Here is a 24,271-nt window from a genome sequence, read left to right on the forward strand (position 1 = left end):
AGCAGTGCGCATCAAACACAGCTCTTCCTGAATTATGAGGGTTTCCACTATCCTCTCCCCTAAAGGATCTTGCGTCTGTCAAGTGGCAGGCAGAAATTCAGTAGGCAAAGCCCTCCCCTGGCATGGAAATGCAATGCTGTGCCTGGCTGCACCTGTTAGATGTCTGCCTGTCACGCTGCTGCTTCAAGGCCAGGGCTTCGTTAGTTTTTTAAGGAGTACCTGGCCTTGTGAGAGTGATGGTGGCTTGTCCCAGAGAGAGAGAGAGAGAGAGATGTCTGCAAGAAGGGTTAAAAAAAAAATAAAGCGTCATCCAGGCACTTCTCTGCTTCCTAGAGAGGCCAGGAAAGGCAGGAGGCTGCAAGGGAAGATCTCCTTTCCTCTTCCCTTCAATGCCCTGCCGAGGAATCCTTTCCTGTGTTTTGCCACAGAGGAAAACCAGAGCCTTGGCAGGACATTGCCCAGAGGGTTTGCAGGGCAGCAGCTGCAAGGAGCTGGTGAGTTGGAGGAAGGAGAATGGGGTGATCTTTGTGGGGGGAAGGAGGTTTCACTGGGGTTGGAGAGGAAAAGAAACAGCTGGGGGGAAAAGGATTCCTTTTTGCTCTGTGGAAAGAGAGAGGGGCATTCCCCCCAAATGTGGCCGGAAAGAGAAAATTGTATTTACTGGCACATTGGTGCTGCGCTGTTCATTTTGAGCTGCTTTCATTGGCATAACAGGGTGGTGTGCAGTTCTGTCATAAGGCAGAAAGGCAAATGGTCAAATATTTTGGCAGGCGGACAAAACCAATCTGATCAAAAAAAAAATATGTTTCTATGCCGCTAAAAAATATCAAAGTGGTTTACAACAAACGAGTACACACAAACACACACTAAAGAAACATGTAAAAATGAAAACCCAAGATCATCCACTAACTATTTTTAGTAGCCTGCATAAGTCTGGCAGCATGGAAAAGTTCGCAGCAGATGTTTAAAGATTAAAGAGAAGGCATCGATTGGGTCACTATTGAGCTTTCCACAGGATTGGGCCCATGACCCTAAAGGCTCCCGTTTCTTGCTGCTCTCAGCCTGGATGTGATCCCTCTGATCTGAGCCAAGATATAAGGTTTCAGGTGGCCCCTACATATTTTGATCCCCCTTTCTTCTCCCTTCTCTCTTTGCGGAAACTTATTTTCCTGGCTGTAATCATATTTTCCACCCTGGGCTCCTTTGGGGGAAGGGCAGAGTATGTCTTAAATAAATGAATAAATATTCCCCTGGAAGGGTCTTGAATACTTCTCCCTTAAAAGGGGAAAGATAGAAACCTGGAGAGTATTTTATTACTATCACTATTATTTCTTTGTGTTATCCAGATGTTTCAGACTACAACTCCCATCAGCCTCAGCCAGTGCAGGATGGCACTGATGTATATAAAGCTCTACATCTAGGGCAAGAGTGGAAATTTGGTTCACAAATTTTTATTATTAGCTACATTTGCATACCACCCTTCATCCATAGATCTCAGGGAGGTTCACAGCATTGAAATACAAGATAAAAACACAAATGCATAATAAAAACAAGAACAAAGCAAACCAATAACCCCCAGCCCGCCTAATTTACACTTCCTGGAAATAATATGTGACCAAAACACCGGGATCCTTCAAAATGTGCACTTATCCGAAATTTGCAATGCCGTTCCCCAGCCGAAAGGATGTGTATGAAACTGCATATATTTGTGAGGCATAGGATATAGGAAAAAATATTTTCCGTTTGTGAAAGTCGCTTGCCAAAAATGTACATACTAGGCAAAATGCATAGAAAGAGGTTTATTTTAGGTCAAATGGGCACTAACAAAGTTTCATAAGGAACATTTTTTTAAAAGGAAATTGCCAAAGAATTCCCTTTCCGGCACGACAATGGACGCCAAAATATTGTCATGCTTTCTCATCAGGCAAAAAACAAAGAGCTGCGAACATTGAAATGCGAAGAGGGTGCAGCGCATGCTGCCTCGCATCTTGCAACATGAGTGGCAGCGGCCTGAACCCGTGAAAAAGGTGGCAAAATTGCAGTGAGAAACACCACCAGGTTGAGGGGGATGCAAACAGATTTCTTCAGGAATCAAACAACACGGAAACGAGTGCTAAACTTGTGCCATATGCCATTGCATTGCAGCTCAAATATTATGCGCAAAATAACAGGGAAATATGGCATGCGGGTGGCGCTGTGTTAAACCACAGAGCCTAGGACTTGCCGATCAGAAGGTTGGCGGTTCGAATCCCCGTGACGGGGTGAGCTCCCGTTGCTCGATCCCTGCTCCTGTCAACCTAGCAGTTCGAAAGCACATCAGAGTGCAAGTAGATAAATAGGTACCGCTCTGGTGGGAAAGTAAACGGCGTTTCCGTGCGGTGCTCTAGTTCGCTAGAAGTAGCTTAGTCATGCTGGCCACATGACCTGGAAGCTGTACGCCGGCTCCCTTGGCCAATAAAGCGAGATGAGTGCCGCAACCCCAGAGTCGGCCACAACTGGACCTAATGGTCAGGGGTCCCTTTACCTTTACCTTTACCTTTACCTTTACCTTTACCTTTACCTTTACCTTTACCTTAAAAGGGAAATGGAATAAACTGCAGCGTTCAGCCGAAAGCAGTCTGCTCCAAAAGTAACAGCAGTTTAACACCTTTTTCTCCTTCTCTCGGTTATATTCTTTCAGGGAGAAGGCCCAGTCGCCAGTCGAAAAGGCCCCCAACTTTTCTTTAGGTACCGGTTCGGCAAAAAGAGACTCCGATCCTCATGTTTGAATGCTTAGCCATCTGCCCCGGCACAATGTTTCCCTCGGATGTGTGCTAAGCCCTGCGAGTTTGAGAGCCACGGCTGAGGGAAGGCCAAGACGAAATGGCTGCTGAGGAAGGAAGCGCCTCACCATCCCTGAGCCTGCAGTTCCGGGTTGCGCTCGGACAGCACGGCGGGATAAAAACAGAGGCTCAGGACCCGGCTGACGCCGACGCTCACGATATCCAGGTGGTGTGCGTCGGCGAGCCTCATGGGTACACTGCCTCAACCCATGTCAAGCCGGAACTGGAGGAGGTGCATTGGGAAACCCGAGAAAACGAGGTGTTCTTGAAGGCGAGGCCATCCCCTCGCTCAGGGTGGGGAAGCCTGCCGCCGTGTCAGGAGGCCCTGCCTTGGGACGGGGTCAAAGTGTTCCCCGCCTCCTTCGAGGGAGCGCTCACGACGTGCAAATGGCTGGCCAGAGAGTGGGGGTCTCGACAGCGGACACCCGCCTCCGAAATGGAAGGGCAGCAAGCGACTGGCACGCCAAACGGTGCCAGAGCGAGGAGGGGCAGCAGGAAAGGGAAGGCCGCTGTTCTTCTGAGCGGTGCGGTCGAGGCAGAGGCCCAGCGCCAGCAGTTCAGGCGCTTCTGCTACCAAGAGGCCGAGGGTCTGCACAACGCCTACGGCCAACTCCGGAGCCTGTGCCATCGGTGGCTGAAGCCGGAGAGGAACACCAAGGAGCAGATCCTGGAGCTGGTGATCTTGGAGCAGTTCCTGGCTGTCCTGCCCCCGGAGATGCAGAGCTGGGTCAGGGAACGGGAGCCTGAGACCTGCGCCCACGTGATCGCCCTGGCTGAGGATTTCCTGCTAAGGCAACAAGAGGCAGAACAATTGGGGCAGGAGGTGACTGGGGCGGTGGCCGGCCTGAAGTTTGGGAGGTTCACGTGGGAATTTGCTAGATTAGGTGGGGACCGAGTGCCTGGATCTGTTGATAAACCAGAGTTTAACCTGAGTGGGTGGGGCAAAGGGGGGGAAGTGAACTGGAAGTGTGGTATAGTGTGTAGAGCAGTGTGGTGTAGCGGTTGGACTCTGGCCACAGTAGAATCCTAGAATGGTAGAGTTGGAAGGACCACAAGGGTCATCTGTTTCCACCCCCTGCAATGCAGGAATCTTTTGCCCAACCTGGGGCTCGAACCCATGACCCGGAGGTTAAAAGTCTCATGCTGTACATTCAAAGCATATTCATCACACTTTTCACAGTCATGGCTTCCCCCCAAAGATTCCTGGGAGCTGTGGTTTTGCCCTTCACAGAGGTATAATGCCATCCAAGCTCTGCTTAAAAACCTCCAATGAAAGTCCTTCCTGATGTTTAGTCGGAACCTCCATTCTTTTAACTTGAATTGATTGGTTCATTGTGGTGCCCAGAACTGGACACAGTGTTCCAGGTGTGCTCTGACAAAGGCAGAATGTTGTCGTTTAGTCGTGTCCGACTCTTCGTGACCCCCTGGACCAGAGCACGCCAGGCACTCCTGTCTTCCACTGCCTCCCGCAGTTTGGTCAAACTCATGCTGGTATCTTCGAGAACACTGTCCAACCATCTCGTCCTCTGTCGTCCCCTTCTCCTTGTGCCCTCCATCTTTCCCAACATCAGGCTCTTTTCCAGGGAGTCTTCTCTTCTCATGAGGTGGCCAAAATATTGGAGCCTCGGCTTCAGGATCTGTCCTTCCAGTGAGCACTCAGGGCTGATTTTCTTCAGAATGGATAGGTTTGATCTTCTTGCAGTCCATGGGACTCTCAAGAGTCTCCTCCAGCACCATAATTCAAAAGCACCCATTCTTCGGCGATCAGCCTTCTTGATGGTCCAGCTCTCACTTCCATACATCACTACTGGGAAAACCATAGCTTTGACTATATGGGCCTTTGTTGGCAAGGTGATGTCTCTACTTTTTAAGATGCTGTCTAGGTTTGTCACTGAAAGGCAGAATAGAGCCATCCTATTACTTCCCTTGATCTGGACACTAGACTTCTGTTGGTGCAGCCTAGAATAGCATTAGCTTTTTTTTTTTTGCTGCTCCATCACAATCATTCCATTGCAATTTACCTTTATGAAATGACACATTTCTTAACAAAAATCAGGTGAAATTTCTCCCACACCGGTCTCCATGCCGCCTCTAGTGGATCCTTTCCCTGTCCCAGCTCTGACAGAAACCTTTCCGCTCTTCCTACAGGAGCTGGGACCCTTTGTGGAGGTGATGGTGAATTCTCCCGAGGGAGAGCAAGTTCCATCGGATGCTTGGCAGAGACCACTCTTCAAGGAGATCAAGCAGAAGAGCGACAGAGATGCAGAAACAATCGGTATGGAGTCACTTAGCTAGCAGGAGTGGGAGGAGGGAGGGGGAGGAGCTAATAATATACCTGAAGGAGCGTCTCTACCCCCATCGTTCAGCCCAGACACTGAGGTCCAGCTAGGAGGTCCTTCTGGCGGTTCCCTCACTGTGAGAAGTGAGGTTACAGGGAACCAGGCAGAGGCCTTCTCGATAGTGGCTCCTGCCCTGTGGAACACCCTCCCACCAGATGTCAAGGAAATAAACAACTATCTGACTTTTAGAAGACATCTGAAGGCAGCCCTGTTTAGGGAAATTTTTAATGTTTGGTGTTTTATCGTGTTTTTTATATTCTGTTGGGAGCTGGGGGAAACCCAACCAGATGGGAAGGGTATAAATTATTATTATTATTATTATTATTATTATTATTATTATTATTATTATTATTATTAATAACAAACTTGTAAGCGAAAGGAAGGCCACACCACTCATTCAAAGCACTTGCCATGGCTTCCCCCAAGGAATCCTGGGAACTGTAGTTTGTTAAAGGTGCCAAAAGTTGTTAAGCGACACACACACACACACACACGGCTTTATTCCCCTCACAGAGCTATACTTTAACAATGGTTTAACAGTCAATCAATCCCTTTTCCACGGGAACTCTGGGAACTGTAGCTCTGAGAGAGGAATAGGATGCCTCCTAACAGCTCTCAGCGCCCTTAACCACCTGCATTTCCCAGGATTCTTTGGGGGAGGCCATACAGTTGTACCTTGGTTATCGAACGGAATCCGTTCCAGAAGTCTGTTCAACTTCCGAAAACGTTCAAAAACCAAGGCACAACTTCCGATTGGCTGCAGGAGCTTCCTGCACTCAGTTGGAAGCAGTGTTGGATGTTTGGCTTCCAAAAAACATTCGCAAACTGGAACACTCACTTCCGGGTTTGTGGTGTTCGGGAGCCAAAATGTTTGAGTCACAAGGCGTTCCAGAACCAAGGTACAACTGTACTGTTTAATGTGGTATCATACTACTTTGAATGTACAGTGGTACGTCGGGTTACAGACGCTTCAGGTTACAGACGCTTCAGGTTACAGATTCCGCTAACCCAGAAATAGTACCTCGGGTTAAGAACTTTGCTTCAGGAGGAGAACAGAAATCGTGCGGCGACAGCACAGTGGCAGTGGGAAGCCCCATTAGCTAAAGTGGTGCTTCAGGTTAAGAACAGTTTCAGGTTAAGAACGGACCTCCAGAATGAATTAAGTACTTAACCTGAGGTACCACTGTATAAGGCGGGAAGAAGTGACATTAGATGGGAAACTGCTTCAGTTTTTGAACTATTCTTAAGTGGCATCTAAATCTTATTAAATAAAACTAAAAATGATTTGGCCGGGGTGGGTGGGTGTCGATGACTTAACCGTGTCTTTGCCTTCAGACAGCCGTACGACATCCCAGGAAGAGGAAGAGGTCGGGCAGCAAAGAGGTTCGGAGTTAGCGGAAGCACGCAGGATGTTCCTGGGCAAATCCGCCGGCCGCCTCACGCTGAGGTGCGAGAGCTTTGAGGAAGCTTGCGGATCGAAGCGGCAGCAGGAGTGGCTTCCCGCGGTGACATGGGAGGAGCCGTCGCACCGGTCGGACGCCGACGGGCCTGTTCCTGAGGCGGCGCTCCACGGCGTGGCGGTCAAGTACCTTTGCCCCGAGTGCGGCCGGAACTTCCAGCACAAATCGACCTTAATCCGCCACCAGAAGATGCACACGGGCGAGAAGCCCCACGTCTGCCTGGAGTGCGGGAAGAGCTTCCGCCGCAGGGACAAGCTGATCCGCCACCAGAGGATCCACACGGGGCAGAAGCCCCACGTCTGCCTGGAGTGTGGGAAGAGCTTCCGCGAAAGGGGGAAGCTCACCAACCACCAGAGGATCCATACCGGCGAGAAGCCCTACGCCTGCCCAGCCTGCAAGAAGACCTACCGCTGGAAGGAGGAGTTTGTGAAGCACCTGAGGATCCACACGGGCGAGAGGCCCTACGGGTGCGTGCTATGCGGCAAGTCCTTCATCAGCAAGGCCCACCTGGTCTCCCACCACCGCAGCCACACCGGAGAGAAGCCATACGAGTGCGCCGAGTGCCGCCGGCGGTTCTGCAGCAAGCAAAGCCTCGCCAAGCACCAACGGGTCCACACGGAAGAGAGCGCCTACGAGTGCCAGGACTGCGGAAAGGTCTTCCGCTATGTGTCGAACTTCGCCAAACACCAGAGACTCCACACGAGCGACAGGATCCTCTAGGGAGGAATAATTATAATAATTTAATTTTTGTACCCTGCCCATCTGACCAGGTTGCCTCAGCCACTCTGGGCAGCTTCCCACAGAATACAGTGGTACTTTGGGTTACAGACGCTTCAGGTTACATACGCTTCAGGTTACAGACTCTGCTAACCCAGAAATAGTACCTCGGGTTAAGAAGTTTGCTTCAGGATGAGAACAGAAATCGTGCAGTGGCAGCGGGAGGCCCCATTAGCTAAAGTGGTACCTCAGGTTAAGAACAGTTTCAGGTTAAGTCCATCACCTATATGGAACTGGCAGAAATGACTGACAGAATCCGAGACCAGGGAGATGAGTCGGTGGAAGAAGCTTGGAAAAAGTTTAAAGATTATTTACAGAAATACTGTAAAATTAATGAATGTTAGAATGATGTTGGATTGAAGCTAAGTGGTCTTTAGCTGTAATGTTATAAGGGAATATGAGAAAATGGACTATTAATAGGTAAAAATCTAATGTTATAATATTTAAAAATTGAAGATTAAGATGAATGAAGAGGGGAGGGATTTACTGAAATAATAATTTGAACTGGAATACATAGAAGGAAGGTGTGAGGAGGTCCGGGAAATGAGCAAATGAAAAATATGTGATGATTGAATTGTTTTTTTAACTATTTTTATTTTGTATTTTTCCTTTTTGTATTTTTCTTTTTTCCTTTTTATTCTGTAATTTCTTGAAAATCTTAATAAATATCTTATAAAAAAAGAACAGTTTCAGGTTAAGAACGGACCTCCAGAATGAATTAAGTTCTTAACCAGAGGTACCACTGTATGCTAAAACACCACAGGCCGTCGTCGCACATTAAAAGCTTTCTGACGCAGGGCTGCCTTCAGATCTCTATGGAAAGTCGTATAATTATCTCCTTGGCATCTGAGGGCAGGATGAATAAGTGTAACCAGGATTTATGTGGGGGGGCAGACACGCGCCTGTCATCCTCCTCTGTCTGGCTCTGTCTAGCAGATTCAGAATGAAACGTCTCAACAACCGTTCTTTTAAATTACTTTCTTTTGACCCTGAGTGCTCGGGAAAAATCTGTCAAAGCCTTCAGTCATTTGTAAGCTAGGATGTTAAATAAAAAATTAACATCATCGACTGAGGGCTTTCTGCTGTATAGAAACTTCCAATTGTTTCTAGGCTGGCCCTGCTGGTGGCGCTCTCAGGAGAAATGCTGGAAATGATGAGAAGCTTCCAGAACTGAGCTACCTGCAACGCGATTGGTCAGTTCACGGAAGCCATGCCGATCGCTCAGTTGAGTTGCTAGAATGCACCACATCATCCAAGTGACCTCAGCGAGCATTTCAATTTCAAATATTCTGATTCATTTAATTATTTTTATTTATTTACTTGATGGGGGGGGGGAGCTGCCCTTCTGCCCCCTCAGCTACACCCATAAGTGGGCGTTCCACAAGGCAGCCGCCACTGCCTAGAAGCCCCTCTGCCTGGTTCCCTGTCGCTTCACTTCTCGCAGTGAGGGAACCGCCAGAAGACCTGCAGAGGAGGACTTCAGTGTCCGGGCTGAATGATGGAGGTGGAGATACTCCTCCAGGAACAATTCTCATTCCATTATAAAAATGCACTTCTCCTTTGGCACTGTCAGACACCACAGCTTGTCTCCTGAGCCCCCCAAAATCCCACCAGCCTGCAGACATGAGAGAATCCACTTGCTCGATGGAAGGGGCTTATCTCATCCGCCTTTCATGCAGAAGTTCCAGGTTCAATTGCCCAAAAGCATTTTCAGGGACAACAGGGAAGAGGAGTCTCCCTGCCTGAAACCCTGGACAGCAGCTGCCCGTCAGTGTAGACACTACTGAACTAGATGGAGCAACAGTCAGGTTCAGGAGAAGGCATCTTCCTATTATCCTGTTTATAACTGCTTATAAAACCTATTGCCTCGTTTTGGTTAGCCTTGTATGCTCAAAATCTTTGTAGCCACATAAGGCTAGACAGCTGTGCATTTCTTTTTTTGTCTGAATGTGAGGAATGATGGTCTATTTGTCAAACTAAGCTATTCTGGCTAATTTGAGCAGGGAAACCCTCTGCTCAGTGGACAAACATTTTGAGAAGCAATTTACACAGCCGACCACCAACAGATTTCAGTGACTTCAGTGACAGAAACCACTTAAACCATTCAAGGGCCAAATGTGGACTTGCCTCGGACAAGAGTCATTTTAAAAAGCCTTGATAATGGAGAGAAAGGCTTCAGAACGTTTTGACCGCAGAATCACAGCTGAACGGTGGAAGCATGAACGGCCACAGGGAACGTTTCTAGAGAAAAACTTGGATCTGAACTGGCAGGTCCCTTCCCAAACCCCCTGGTCTCAATCCATAACATCGTGAGCTGGTGCTTCTATGTGCAGTTTAGGAAACGCTGGTAAAATTAGTAACGCACTTTCTCAAGTGTTTCTGTTGTGATTTTTTCTCCTCCGCTTTGGTGTTTCTTCGTGTGACATAAAAAAGGTAAAGGGACCCATGACAGTTAAGTCCAGTCGCGGACGACTCTGGGGTTGCGGCGCTCATCTTGCTTTACTGGCCGAGGGAGCCGGCATACAGCTTCCGCGTCATGTGGCCAGCATGACTAAGCTGCTTCTGGTGAACCAGAGCAGCGCACAAAAACGCCGTTTACCTTCCCGCTGGAGTGGTACCTATTTATCTACTTGTACTTGGATGTGCTTTCGAACTGCTACATGGGTCCAGTAGTAGATAGGTAGCCGTGTTGGTCTGCCATAGTCAAAATAAAAAAAGGGTGGTAATTCAGTTGCTGAATTACAACTCATTACCAAACTTAAAACCATGAAAAGACCTGGGCTGAACAAAGACATTGGATTCTTATCTCACTATACATAACTAAACCATTTCTCACTTTCCCACCCCTTGCCTTTTCCTGTAAGACCTATTACAGTCATTAAGAGTCATCAACAGGCTCATCTCAGCTATCTGCCTATCTCCCATTCCCACCACCCTTCTGAGTAACACCCCTCCCCACCTTCTCACTATATAGAAGGATCTGGCAACTTCTGTTTCAGTGTATCTGAAGAAGTGTGCATGCACACGAAAGCTCATACCAAGAACTAACTTAGTTGGTCTTTAAGGTGCTACTGGAAGGAATTTTTTTATTTTGCTACATGGGTATTATTATTAGTAGTAGTAGTAGTAGTACTGTTATTATTATAAATTATTACCTGCCCCTCACCCTAAGATCCCAGGGCAGGTTAGAGCAATTAAAAAACATAATTAATTTTAGAAAGAGTGTAAAACAACTTGAAATTACAAAAAGAAGTTGAGTCCTGAAAATATACACCTCAGGGTCGAAAGCATTGTTTGTTATAAAACCATGACTCGTGTGGTGAAGGCGAACAGGGTTGCATATACGCTGTACCTTTCCCTCAAAGAATTCTGAGCCTTGTAGTTTACCCCTCACAGTTACAATGCCCAGCAGCCCTTAACAAACCACAGTGCCCAGAATTCTTTGAGGTGGGAAGAATGCGCTCTGAATGGGCTTTAAAGGTAGTGTCTTGTACGAAGCCTAGGAAAGCTGTCTCTCTCTCATAACATTAGAAACGGGGGTCATCCAGCGAATCTGACTGGCTGGACTTTCAGGCAATGAGGAAGGTGGTAGAGCATCTGCTCTGCAAATAGGCAGCACGGTGTAGCGGTTAGAGTGCTGACCTAGGACTAGGGAGATCAGGGTTAAAATCCTCACTCGGCCATGACACTCGCTGGCCAGTCACTGTCTCTCAGCCTAAGCTACCACACAGCGTTGGAACCGTAGAATCATAGATTTGGGACCCCAAGGGAAACCTAGTTCAACCACCTTGAGCTCCTGGGATGCTGATGCTGCAGAAAGGTCCCTGGTTCAAACCCCAGCATCTCTAGGTAACATTGGCAGAGACCTTCCCTTCTGAAACCTTGGAGAGCCCCTGGCAGTCTGTGTAGAGAACACAGACTATCAAAATCAGCTTGGTAGCTTCCTCAGTTTGTCACGGGTTCCCAAAGTCATGTGGCTTAAAAGGCGTTGCTTCTTTTCACTTGTGATGCAAAGAGGGCATCTATTGGGAAAGATCAACAACACAAATCTGCTCAGAAGGAAGCCTGATGGAATCCGGCGGGGCTTTCTCTCAGGTAAGTGGGGTTCGGATCACAGCCTAGGATGCCTGCCTTAACACTGGCTCTGCTAAAACAGAAAATACGTTCACATATCATAGAATCATAGAATACCCCCTACACAATTATTAATAATTAATAATCTGCAATTATTAAGTTCGCAGATGACACCACCATAATGGGTTTAATAACAGGTGGAGACAAAATAAAAAAAATTCCTTCTAGTAGCACCTTAAAGACCAACTAAGTTAGTTCTTGGTATGAGCTTTTGTGTGCATGCACACTTCTTCAGATACACTGAAACAGAAGTTGCCAGATCCTTCTATATAGTGAGAAGGTGGGGAGGGGTATTACTCAGAAGGCTGGTGGGAATGGGAGATTGGCAGATAGCTGAGATGAGCCTGTTGACGACTCTTAACGACTGCAATAGGTCTTACAGGAAAAGGCAAGGGGCGTACAGCTTCCGGGTCATGTGGCCAGCATGACTAAGCCACTTCTGGCAAACCAGAGCAGAGCATGGAAACACCGTTTACCTTCCTGCCAGAGTGGTACCTATTTATCTACTTGCACTTTGACGTGCTTTCAAACTGCTAGGTTGGCAGGAGCCTGGACCGAACAACGGGAGCTCACCCCGTCACGGGGATTCAAACCGCCGACCTTCTGATCGGCAAGTCCTAGGCTCTGTGGTTTAACCCACAGCACCACCCGCATCCCTGGCCATTGCCCGTGCTTGCTGGGGCTGATGGGAGTTGTAGTTTGACATCTGGAGGGACGAAGGCTGACTGAAGCAGAGCCTCTGGCCCTCCACATTTCTGAATACAGCTCCAGAAACACTCCCCAGCCCCAGTTTTCCGCACTGGGGAGCTGTAAACCTTTGATACCCCACCTGTCTGGCCTCCCCTATTCCCCAGCACTGGGATCGGACGTAAATCAAGCTGTCCCGAGGAACCTGCCTTTTTTTCTGCATGGGCAACTCTGCTTCTAGCCTACCTCACAGGGTCATTCTGAGGATGGTGTGAGACCCAACGGAAGTGCCCTGGGGCCAGGGGGAGAATAAACAGTATAGTCAATAATAATAAACGTTGTTTAGTCATTTAGTTGTTTCCGACTCTTTGTGACCCCATGGACCAGAGCACACCAGGCCCTCCTGTCTTCCACTGCCTCCCGCAGTTTGGTCAAACTCATGTTGGTAGCTTCGAGAACACTGTCCAACCATCTCTTCTGCTATTTCATCACGGTCTTTTCCAGGGAGTCTTCTCTTCTCATGAGGTGGCCAAAGTATTGGAGCCTCAGCTTCAGGATCTGTCCTTCCAGTGAGCACTCAGGGCTGATCTCCTTAAGAATGGATAGGTTGGATCTTCTTGCAGTCCATGGGACTCTCAAGAGTCTCCTCCAGCACCATAATTCAAAAGCATCCATTCTTCGGCGATCAGCCTTCCTTATGGTCCAGCTCTCACTTCCATACATCACTACTGGGAAAACCATAGCTTTAACAATACGGACCTTTGTCGGCAAGGTGATGTCTCTGCTTTTTAAGATACAGTGGAACCTCTGGATGCGAACGGGATCTGTTCCAGAGCCCTGTTCGCATCCTGAAGCGAACGTAAGACACAAATGTGCATCTGCACGTACGTGGGTCGCGTTTTGCCTCTTCCGCGCATGCGCGTAATGAGCATCTGCACATGCGCAAGCAGCGAAACCCGGAAGTAACGCACTCCATTATGTCCGGGTTGCCGCGGAGCACAACCCGAAAATATTTAAGCTGAAGCGTATGCATCCCGAGGTATGACTGTACTGTCTAGGTTTGTCCCCTTAAGGAGTCTCAAAGCGGCTAACAATCTCCTTTCCCTTCCTCCCCCACAACAAACACTCTGTGAGGTGAGTGAGGCTGAGAGACTTCAGAGAAGTGTGACTGGCCCAAGGTCACCCAGCAGCTGCAGGTGGAGGGGCAGGGAATCGAACCCGGTTCCCCAGATTACGAGTTCACCGCTCTTAACTACTACACCACACAGAGGCAATTATGCCTCTGAATACCATTTGCTGGAAACCACAGTGCGGGGGACGTGCTCTTTTGCTCTGGTCCTCCTTGAAGAAGCCACTGTGACTTGAAACAGGAGGCTGGGCTGTGATCCCAAGGGATGCTAAACAGAAATGGCCCTCCGCTTTCTCAGCAATTTGCTTTATGGCCGTTCACCAAAGGGGTTAAGTTCATGGAGACTTGCATTTCCTAGAGATACTAAGAGGCTTTGGGAGCAGAGGGATGCGAAGAAAGCGCAACTCACTTCCTGCCCCGCCTACTGTGGGAAAGCAGGGGTTTAAATTTCCCAGGCGCTGCAGGAGGAGCAGCGGTGCTGATCTCCCGCCTCCCTTGTTCTTTTTAGGAAAGATCAGGTGAGTGGGGGGAAGTGGGTTTGCAGCAGGAAGAGATGGAGAATTTCAGTAGAGAGATTCTCCGGTTGGGCTTCTGTGCCTTTCGTAACTGGGTGGCAGGCAGAAGTTGAACAGGTGAAGCCTTCCTCCATCATGGCATTTCTGTGTTTGGGGGCAGCTGCACCTGCTGGATTTCTGCAATGGGGTTAGCTTGTGATGGTGCCTTTTTGCACGCACACACGCCCTTCCTCGGTTGGATCGCTCTGAATCAAGGACCAAGGAGATAGCTCAGTCGGTAGAGCATGAAATTCTTAATCTCAGGGTTGTGGGTTTGACACCCACTTTGGCAAAAGATCCCTGCATTGCTGGGGGCCGGACTAGATGACTCCTGTGGTCCCTTCCAACTCTGCAATTCTGTGATTTTATGCTTCTTGACTTGATAAAGCATTCAGTGGCTGTCTGTGTTTTCCTTGCACTGGCAAAGGCAGAATACGCCTCTGGTATCAATTTTTGGGAGGAGTCAGTGCTGTTACACTCATGTCTTGCTTGGGGTTTCCCATTGGGGTGTCTGGTTTGGCCACTGTGAGAAGAGAATGCCAGACTAGATGGGCCATTTATTTACTAATTATATTTTATATCCCACCTTACCTATGAGGAATAATAATAATAATTATTATTTATTTATTATTTATACCCCGCCCATCTGGCTGGGTTTTCCCAGCCACTCTGGGTGGCTTCCAACAAAACACCAAAATACAATAACCTATTAAACATTAAAAGCTTCCCTAAACAGGGCTGCCTTCAGATGTCTTCTAAAAGTTCTGTTTTTCTCTTATACATCTGGTGGGAGGGCGTTCCACAGGGCGGGTGCCACTACCAAGAAGGCCCTCTGCCTGGTTCTCTGTAACTTGGCTTCTCGCAGCAAGGGAACAGCCAGAAGGCCCTCGGCGCTGGACCTCAGTGTCCGGGTAGAACGATGGGGGTGGAGACACCCCTTCAGGTATACAGGACCGAGGCCGTATAGGGCTTTAAAGGTCAGCACCAACACTTTGAATTGTGCTCGGAAACACACTGGGAGCCAGTGTAGGTCTTTCAAGACCGGTGTTATATGGAACTCAAGGTGGAAGACATAGTCCTCCCCAATTTATCCTCAGAACAGCCCTTGGGGTAGGCTAGGCTGAGAATTGCTGACTGGCCCAAGATTAAGGTTACCAGTTTTTTTTCCAATGAATCCAGGGACACTTTTCAACTTCAATTGATTTTGTATGGAGACAGATTTGTAAATCCAGGGACTGTCCCTGGGAAACGGGGACGTCTGGTAACCTTACCCAAGATCACCCTGTGAACTTCATGTTCCGAGGGGGATTTGAACCCTGGTCGCCCAGGTCCTGGCCCAACAGGCCTTGGTGTTATTCCCTAAAAGAGCTGTGGGTGTTGATTGTATTGAATATGTATGAACACAGGCATGGAAGGAGAAATATGGGCAGGAGGGTGAAAAAATGAAGAATATGTCATAGCTCAGGAGTAGATCCCCCGCTTTGCATGTGGAAAGTCCCAGGTTCATAGAATTATAGAACATAGAATTATACAGATAGAAATGAGCAAGGAGGTAATCTATTCAGTGCTTTTGTTCAATGCGTCCCTGTGCAGCGAACATCTCCAGCGAAGGAGGGGCCATTGGTTTCTTGTGATATTTATCCAAAATCTGCACCTTCCCTGCGGTTTCCCCTTCAAGTTCTAGTCTAGGGTTGCCATATTTCAGAAAGTAGGTTATTGAGCTTTTTTTTTTTAACCAAACCTAAACAAAAAACAACAAACCCCCCCACGATTTTGCAATTGACTTGCCTAGGATCAAGGGCAAATTTTCAATTCTGCATTTGAAATCCTAGTATATGTGGCAGCCCTATATCTAGTCCGATCCCCTGGGGTGACAGAGAATGACATTCACACCTTTTGGAAACACTTTTATTCCATTTTAAGAGTCATGGACAGTTGTTAGGAGACTGTTAAAGGTAAAGGACCCCTGACATTGGCTCCCAGTACGTTTCCGAGCACAATTCAAAGTGCTGGTGTTGACCTTTAAAGCCCTAAACGGCTTCAGCCCAGTATACCTGAAGGAGCGTCTCCACCCCCATCGTTCTGCCCAGACACTGAGGTCCAGCGCCGAGGGCCTTCTGGCGGTTCCCTCATTGCGAGAAGCGAAGCTACAGGGAACCAGGCAGAGGGCCTTTTCGGTGGTGGCGCCCGCCCTGTGGAATGCCCTCCCATCGGATGTCAAGGTGATGGACAACTACCTGACATTCAGAAGACATCTTAAGGCGGCCCTATTCAGGGAAGCTTTTAATGTATGATATTTTAGTGTTTTCTGGTTTCTGTGGAAGCCGCCCAGAGTGGCTGGGGAAACCCAGCCAGATGGGCGGGGTACAAATAATAAATTATTATTATTATTATTATTATGACAATTAAGTCCAGTCACAAACAACTCTGGGGTTGCGGCGCTCATCTTGCTTTACTGGCCAAGGGAGCCAATGTTTGTCTGCAGACAGTTTTTCCAGGTCATGTGGCCAGCATGACTAACCAGTGCACAGAAACGCTGCTTACCTTCCTGCCAGAGTGGTACCTATTTATCTACTTGCACTTTGATGTGCTTTCGAACTGTGATTGTGGAGTGGTATTAAGTGCATATGTTTAGCCTTGGTTTGATCTAGCAGTGCTTGCCTTGTATTCTTATGAAATTAATATATATCTCCTTTTTTCCCCTCCTCAGGAAGCTTAAACTTCCCTTCCAAACTGCTTGCATGTCTGCACACCCAGCAGCTTCGTGAGGTCAAAAGCTTCACAGCCTGGGCTTGCGGAAAGAACTGGTAACTTGGGCTCGGGCGGACATTTGCTGGGAAGAAATAAAATGGCAGCCAAGCCGAGGGACGGATTGGTGCTGGGTCTCCAGCCCGAGGCTGGGCCTCAACAGGGAGTGAAATTGGAGCAACCAGACCTAGCAGCCCTTGACCCAGGAGTGGGGAACGGCCCGCACGTCATGCAGGCCAGGAATACCAGGGAATTCTGGGAGAGAAACATGCCGGGCCACTTTAAGCAGGAGCCACAGAAGGGGCCGCAGCAGCCATGGGAGACCCAGCTGCAGGAGTTCCTCAGAGCGATGGAGTCTTCCCACTCCGACGGGAGAAACCAGCACCAGCGGACATTGGCGTTGCGGGATGAGGCCCACCCCATCCTGCCTCCTTCGGTGGGAATGGATGGTGCCAGGCCGCATCTGAGGAACGAGATGACAACCCCTCTCCTTCCAGGGCCCTGCAGAGAAGCCCAGCAGCCGGCTAACAGCCTCTTGGCCAAAGAGACAGGAGAGTCTGGGAAAGTCAAGGAAGAGGTCCTGGGGGAGGAGGAGAACGGCATGGCCACTGGCACGGACGCCGAGCGCCAGCGCTTCCGGCAGTTTGGCTACCAGGAGGCCGAGGGGCCTCGAGAGACTTGCAGCCGCCTCTGGGATCTTTGCCGCTGGTGGCTGAAGCCGGAGAGGCGCAGCAAGGAGCAGATCCTGGAGCTGGTGATCCTGGAGCAGTTCCTGGCTGTCCTGCCCTCGGAGATGCAGAGCTGGGTCAGGAAAGGCGGGCCAGAGAGCTGCTCGCGGGCGGTGGCCTTGGCGGAAGACTTCCTGCTAAGGCAGCGGCCCGAGCAGGTGAGTGTCTGCTTCTCCCTGCTACCTTCCTCTTTTTTTTATTGGAAGTTTTATTTACAACATAACATAAACCCCCCCACCCCCCAATACAGAAATCCACCCTCATTAAACGTGAACATAACACACAATAAACATAGCATACAACAATACAAACAACCAAATAAAAGACTTCCTTTATCCTGTATCTGGCCTCCTTATTTACTTCTTATAAGCTGTTTCCTTTATGAATAATTATTAAGATTTTTCTAATAACTTAAGTATCCACAAAGTCTCCTGCAGACATTAATCGAAACAAGTCCAGGTATTTATTTTAGGGCACTGTTTTGTGAAGTATTCTCTGCATTTCCCCCATGCTTTTTGAAACTCTCTAACAGTTTGTCTTGCCATTCCTTTTTCGTTGGCACAATTTCTTTTTCCCAGTTTTTAGCAGTTAGGATCCTCGCCGCTCCTGTGGCATAGAGGAATATCTGGAGGAATATTCTGCTTTCTCCCTGCTACCTGTGAGGCTTTCGGAGTTGCAGAGAGGACAGAGATGGGACGCATTCACAGCCTACATTAAGGCACTATAACAGTCACGGCTTCTCCCAAAGGATTCTGGGAGCTGTGATTTAAGGATGCTGAGCGTCGTTCGGAAACCCCCGTTTCCCTCACAGAGCTGCGGTTCTCAGAGTGCTTTAACAGTCAATCCCTCTTCTCAGGGAGCTCTGGGAATTGACGGCCTCTGAGGGGGAAAGGGGGTTTCCCAACAACTCTCAGTGCCCATTACAAACTCCCATAATTCTTTGGGGGAAGCCATGACTGTTCAACATGGTCTCCTAGTGTTTTAAGTTGGGCGAACGTTGGCCTTAACGGACGGACAGTGGCAGAGCTCTTACTTCGGATACAGAAATATTCATAGGTTCATTCCCTGGCATCTTCAGTTCGAAAAAGGGCCTGACCGCAAGGGATGGGAATACAGTGGTGCCCTGCAAGACGAACGCCTCGGAAGACGAAAAACTCGCTAGACGAAGGAGTTTTTCGTTTTCTTAGCCGCTTCGCAAGACGCATTTCCCTATGGGCTTGCTTCACAAAACGAAGCTTGCCCCGCAAGCTGCGGGGATAGCGAGGAAGCGCAGCGCGTCTTCCCCGCTGTCCCCAGACCTCTTTTGAAGCAAGGGGCGGCGGGGAGAAGATCGCTTCTCCCCGTTGCCAGCCCCGCAATCTCCGGGGATAGCGGGGAAGCGCAGCACGTCTTCCCCGCTGTCCCCGGACCCCTTTTGAACCAAGGGGCAGCAATGGGGAGAAGCGATCTTCTCCCCTCCGCCCCTTGCTTCAAAAGGGGACAGAGGGGAAGGCGCGCGGCGCTTCCCCTCTGTCCCCAGACGGTCTCCATAGGAACGCATTGCTTGATTTTCAATGCATTCCTATGGGAAACCGTGCTTCGCAAGACGAAAATCTCGCAAGAAGAAAAAACTTGCGGAACGAATTAATTTCGTCTTGCGAGGCACCACTGTAATCTTCCTCTGCATGTGTCCTCGATAGCTGCTGCCAGTCAGAACAGACAACACTAAGGTAGATGGGGAAGAAACTTAATTCATTGTCCACACTTAGCAAGCAGAAGGTCCCAGGTATCTGAAACCCAGGGTGTGGGTGTGTGCTTCTAGCCTGTGAATGGTCTGAGTATGCCCTACAGTAACCGAAATAATCACACATTTTTCCCTTCCTCTCCCACCCACCTATATATTTTTTTAAAAAAATTAGTGTAAGCCCTTTGGGGCAGGAGCGAAGCGCCATGCCCACCGGGCTGGGGCTGGATAAGTAAGAACAATCTCTCCCTCTGTTTCAGGTGCCGGGGGTGTCCAAGGAGGGGTCTGCCAAGATCCCTGAAGTGGAGGCGTCTCCCTTGGGCGCCTGGCCAAGGCCTCTCTTCAGAGAGATCAAACAGGAAGGCGACAGAGAAGCAGCCTTGCTGGGTAAGGATTCCTGGTGGCAGAGTTTTAACCACATTGCTTCTCCCATGTTTTCCTTTGGTCCTGCCCAGCACTGGCATATGGCCCTCAGAAGGTTCTGCAGAAGGGAATGTGGCCCTCACACTGAACAAAGTCTAAACAGAGAACATTGTCCTTCAGGTAACCTGGTGCCAAGCTCCTCAGGGCTCTGCACATTAATAGCAAGCCTTTGAACATGGCTTCGTAGCTAACAGGCAAACAGCAAATAACATTGAGATTCTCTCCTTATTCCAGCAGGAGGTGGGCAGGAGCAGAACATACAAGAAGATGCCAGGAAACGGGAACCGCACTGGGTGCTGTCAGGAAGGGGTGGACAGAATGCCTCTGGCTGGCCCAATCGGGGCGAAGCGTCTGCCAGCCAGGAGGAAGCGTACCCCGAGAAAGAAGGGGACAAGTTTATAAATTCCCAGGGCAGGTACGTGGAATTCGATGGGAATGCAGCCCAGCTCACCGTCCCTGCACCAAGCGAGTCGCAGAAGCCGGCTCACGAGAGGCAGAAGTCCTGCGCCCACTGCGGGAAGGACTTCCAGCTGAAGTGCAACCTGCAGGCCCACGAGAGGACCCACACGGGCGAGAAGCCCTACAAGTGCTCCGTCTGCGGGAAGGGCTTCAGCACGAGGGCGTACCTGATCACCCACGAGAGGATCCACACGGGCGAGAAGCCGTACCAGTGCTCGGACTGTGGCAAGAGCTTCTGCGACAACTCCAACCTGATAGTCCACCGGAGGACCCACACCGGCGAGAGGCCCTACAAGTGCACGGACTGCGGGAAGAGCTTCCGGGAGAGGCCGGTGCTCATCCGGCACCAACGGATCCACACGGGAGAGAAGCCCTACAAGTGCAGGGACTGCGGCAAGAGCTTCAGCCAGAGCTCGGGCCTCCTGGTGCACGAGAGGACCCACACGCGAGAGAAGCCCTACACGTGCACGGACTGCGGGAAGAGCTTCGGCGGCAACTCGAACCTCAGGGTCCACATGAGGATCCACACCGGGGAGAAGCCCTACAGGTGCTCGGACTGTGGGAAGATCTTCAGCGACCGCTCGCTTCTCGTGCGGCATCAGAGCTCCCACCAAGAGGGGAAGTGTTAGAAAAGGGCGGGGGAACAACACACAAACTGGAGTTTCACAGTTCCATACTGTCTAGGAAAATGACATTTTGATGCACACATGTACCCCACTCACACATACAGTGGTACCTCAGGTTAAGTACTTAATACATTCTGGGGGTCTGTTCTTAACCTGAAACTGTTCTTAACCTGAAGCACCACTTTAGCTAATGGGGCCTCCTGCTGCCGCCACACCGCAGGAGCACAATTTCTGTTCTTATCCTGAAGCAAAGTTCTTAACCCGAGGTACTATTTCTGGGTTAGCAGAGTGTAACCTGAAGCGTCTGTAACCCAAGGTACCACTGTACATTTAACGTGCTGTGGTACCGCTTTAAACAGTCATGGCTTCCCCCAAAGGATTCTGGGAGCTGTGTTCTGTTAAAGGTGCTCAGAGTTGTTAGGTGAGACCTCTCTTCCTTTCACAGAGCCACAATTTCCAGAGCTCCCTGTGAAGAGGGAATAATAATAATAATAATAATAATAATAATAATATTTATACCCCGCCCATCTGGCTGGGTTTCCCCAGCTACTCTGGGTGGCTCCCAACAGAACATTAAAAACATGGTAAAACATCTAACATAAGAAACTTCTCTAAACAGGGCTGCCTTCAGATGTCTTCTAAACGTCTGAGAGTTGTTTATTTCCTTGACATCTGATGGGTGGGCGTTTCACAGGGCGGGCGCCACTACCGAGAAGGCCCTCTGCTTAATAGCAAACCACTCAGGGAGTCGTAACTCTGCGATGGGAATAGAGGCCTCTCAGCACCCTTAGCAAACCACAGTTCCCATGATTCTTTGGGGGAAACCATGACTGTTTATAGAACCATAGAGTTGGTCCTGTGGGTCGTCTAGTTCAACGCCCTGCAATGCAGGAATCTCAGCTAAAGCATCCATGATAGATGGCCATTCAAACTCTGCTCAGAAACCGCCAAGGAAGAGAGGCCATAACCTCCCGGGGGACTGTTTCGCTGTCAAGCAGATGTTACTGTCAACAAGTTCTTCCTGGTGTTTAGTTGGAATCTCTTTTTTTGTAACTTGAATCCGGCAGAGGTGTGAATGTGGCTGGAGTTGCCTTACGACCCACCCTGATTACGCCCAGACTCTTTAAAAAAATGCATCTTTCTGCCTTTGAACCACATGCCAAAATGGCTGAGTGGGAAGACCTAGAAAGCGTCTCATGTCCACAACCAGGCAATAAAGAGCTTTATCAGGGCTGACCAAGACATCAGGAAAATGGAAGCCATTCTCAAGGGCCACAGAACTCTTCCATCAGGTTGGACGTTAAGCAAAGCGGGAGGGAGAGGGAGGGAGGGAATTGCCTGCTCCGTCACTGTGTAGCCGCAAAGTCACATGCTTTGAAAATCCGAATAGGAGAGCCGCAGCAAATGCACAGGGAATCTCTGGGATTAGGGAGGAGAAATTGTGGGACAGCAGCCTTTGGAGGAGAACACCACATGGACGAGGTGGGATTAATAATAATAATAATAATAATAATAATAATAATAATAATAATACATTTTATTTATACCCTGCCCTCCCCGGCCAGAGTCGGCTCAGGGCAGCTAACACCAATAAAATCACAGTAAAAACATAATAGGGGAAAAAGAGAGGTTGGGGGAAAGGAAAAGCGGGGGGGGGGGGGGCAATTTAAAATACAGGTTAAAATGCAATTTAAAATGCAGCCTCATTTTAAAGTAGCTGATAAATCAACACCATAAGGGGAGGGAAACATAAGGGTCAGACCGAGTCCAAACCAAAGGCCAGGTGGAACAGCTCTGTCTTGCCGGCCCTGCAGAAAGATGTCAAGTCCCGTTGGGCCCTAGTCTCTTGTGACAGAGCGTTCCACCACGTCGGAGCCAGTGCTGAAAAGACCCTGGCCCCAGTTGAAACCAATCTAACCTCCTTGAGGCTCGGGACCTCCAGAATGTTGTCATTTGTGGACCTTAAGGTCCTCCGTGGGGCATACCAGGAGAGGTGGTCCCGTTGGTACGTGGGTCCTAGGCCACATAAGGCTTTAAAGGTCAAAACCAGCACCTTAAACCTGACCCTGTACTTCACCGGGAGCCAGTGCAGTTGGTAAAGCACTGGATGAATGTGATCCCGCGGCAAGGACCCCGTAAGGAGCCTCGCCATGGTATTCTGCACCCGCTGAAGTTTCTGGGTCAGCTTCAAGGACAGCCCTGCGTAGAGCGAGTTACAATAATCAAGCCTGGAGGTGACAGTCGCGTGGATCATTAAAGGATGAGCAAGTGATTCACAGTCCACATTAAGCCAAGGTGTGGCCAGGCCATGTGACTTAATGCAGACCTCACGGCTTCAGCATCTTAAGAGGTTCCTCACTGCCCTTTCCCTCCTGCCCTCTGCTCTGCTTAACTTCCAGCCTGATTTCTGGAGAAGTGGAAAGCTTTGCTGACCGCTGAGCACCTGTGACTCTCCACTCAGGAAAGGCCCTCTTTTCTTGCGAGGTGGTGGAAAAGTACACGGAGCTGGAGGGGTGATGGGAGTCATATTCCAGCAAAAACCTGGAAGGCCGCAGCTTGTGCAGCCCTGTCAAAGAGACTAGTCCTCAAGCAAACGGCAGCCAGAGTGGCATGCTGTTCACAATTCCACTGCCCCTTTGACACATGTCATTTAGCAAGGGGAACGAAACCCTAGTAGTAGCTTAGTAGCGGTTAGGGGTACAGGCCGAAGTTTCTAGTAGGTTTTAAGTTTGTAGGGTATAACTCTGTAGCATGTACACGTTCCTTGCCACTTCTAGCGGGAGGGAGGTGGGTTTGAAAGGCGAAGAGTACGAAACGTGATGCTGACGAATGCTGATTTGTATATAAGCAGAGTTTTAAATTTAAGATTTCTCTTCTCCCCCACTGCCCAGCCTCTGTGTCAGCAGTTCTTCCAGGAGTGGCTCCATGTTTTGGGATTAGCTTTGCCCTAGGATAGGGAAATTTGTCATTAGAAAGACGTATGACTCATATAGCTAATAGATTTTTTTCGTTCCTAGGTAGTTTAGGGGTTCTATGATGATCAGATTTGGTTTGTTTGGGTATTTTCCCCCAATCCAAGAATTTTAGAGAAAATGTTTTTATGGACATGTAAGAAACACTGATTATAACAAATAAAAAGGAGTTCTTAAAAAATGTGTATGGCTTGGACATGATATACTTGGCCTTGGCCCAGTATACCTGAAGGAGCGTCTCCACCCCCATCGTTCTGCCTGGACACTGAGTTCCCTCACTGCGAGAAGCAAAGCTACAGGGAACCAGGCAGAGGGCCTTCTCGGTGGTGGCGCCCGCCCTGTGGAACACCCTCCCATCAGATGTCAAAGAGATAAACAACTACCTGACATTTAGAAGAGATCTGAAGGCAGCCCTGTTTAGGGAAGTTTTTAATGTGTGATATTTTAATTTATTCTTTGTTGCAAGCCGCCCAGAGTGGCTGGGGAAACCCAGCCAGTTGGGCGGGGTACAAATAATACATTATTATTATTAATTATTATTATTATTATTACTTTGAAAAGGAAAAGTGTATTTATCATTGTAAACTCTTAATACTGTGGTGGCTTGTTTGCAGTGGTTAGAGTTGGGGTAATCATTGTGGAACCTTCCAGATCTAGTTGAGATCCACTTGGAACCAAAAAGATCCTTTA

At 49.0% G+C, this 24,271-nt stretch overlaps 2 protein-coding genes across 5 annotated transcripts; both read left to right on the forward strand.

Moving 5' to 3' along the window:
* The first annotated feature begins 295 nt into the window (after nt 1-295).
* Nucleotides 296-9,767, forward strand: LOC310701461 (uncharacterized protein). Of its 2 annotated transcripts, none has more exons than XM_083492362.1 (5): nt 296-498; nt 2,681-3,645; nt 4,971-5,097; nt 6,497-7,607; nt 8,092-9,767. In XM_083492362.1, exons 2-4 carry the CDS (start codon nt 2,863-2,865, stop codon nt 7,339-7,341), a joined length of 1,755 nt encoding a protein of 584 aa, XP_083348488.1. In that variant the 5' UTR covers nt 296-498; nt 2,681-2,862; the 3' UTR covers nt 7,342-7,607; nt 8,092-9,767. The 2 variants fall into 2 exon arrangements, with proteins under 2 accessions (XP_083348488.1, XP_083348489.1); XM_083492363.1 differs by having other exon boundaries at nt 296-494.
* A 1,673-nt stretch (nt 9,768-11,440) lies between these two features.
* LOC310701456 (uncharacterized protein) lies at nt 11,441-23,964 on the forward strand. Of its 3 annotated transcripts, none has more exons than XM_083492353.1 (4): nt 11,441-11,493; nt 16,613-17,536; nt 19,362-19,488; nt 19,759-23,963. In XM_083492353.1, the coding sequence occupies exons 2-4, from the start codon at nt 16,751-16,753 to the stop codon at nt 20,610-20,612; spliced, it is 1,767 nt and encodes a 588-aa protein (XP_083348479.1). In that variant the 5' UTR covers nt 11,441-11,493; nt 16,613-16,750; the 3' UTR covers nt 20,613-23,963. The 3 variants fall into 3 exon arrangements, with proteins under 3 accessions (XP_083348479.1, XP_083348480.1, XP_083348478.1); XM_083492354.1 differs by lacking the exon at nt 11,441-11,493 and adding an exon at nt 13,659-13,866 and having other exon boundaries at nt 19,762-23,964; XM_083492352.1 differs by lacking the exon at nt 11,441-11,493 and adding an exon at nt 13,662-13,866.
* Nucleotides 23,965-24,271: the final 307 nt, after the last annotated feature.

Source organism: Podarcis liolepis, assembly GCF_965112155.1.
Source record: "Podarcis liolepis genome assembly, chromosome: 2".
NCBI classification, from domain to species: domain Eukaryota; kingdom Metazoa; phylum Chordata; class Lepidosauria; order Squamata; family Lacertidae; genus Podarcis; species Podarcis liolepis.

What these genes read in the sequence shown, in the direction of transcription:
- LOC310701461 (XM_083492362.1), top strand. Translation starts at nt 2,863, where the DNA reads ATGGCTGCTGAGGAAGGAAGCGCCTCACCATCCCTGAGCCTGCAGTTC. An exon ending in CAGAACAATTGGGGCAGGAG is followed by an intron (nt 3,646 to 4,970) that starts GTGACTGGGGCG and finishes CTCTTCCTACAG; the next exon opens with GAGCTGGGACCCTTTGTGGA. An exon ending in CAGAGATGCAGAAACAATCG is followed by an intron (nt 5,098 to 6,496) that starts GTATGGAGTCAC and finishes CTTTGCCTTCAG; the next exon opens with ACAGCCGTACGACATCCCAG.
- LOC310701456 (XM_083492353.1), top strand. Translation starts at nt 16,751, where the DNA reads ATGGCAGCCAAGCCGAGGGACGGATTGGTGCTGGGTCTCCAGCCCGAG. An exon ending in TAAGGCAGCGGCCCGAGCAG is followed by an intron (nt 17,537 to 19,361) that starts GTGAGTGTCTGC and finishes CCTCTGTTTCAG; the next exon opens with GTGCCGGGGGTGTCCAAGGA. An exon ending in CAGAGAAGCAGCCTTGCTGG is followed by an intron (nt 19,489 to 19,758) that starts GTAAGGATTCCT and finishes TCCTTATTCCAG; the next exon opens with CAGGAGGTGGGCAGGAGCAG.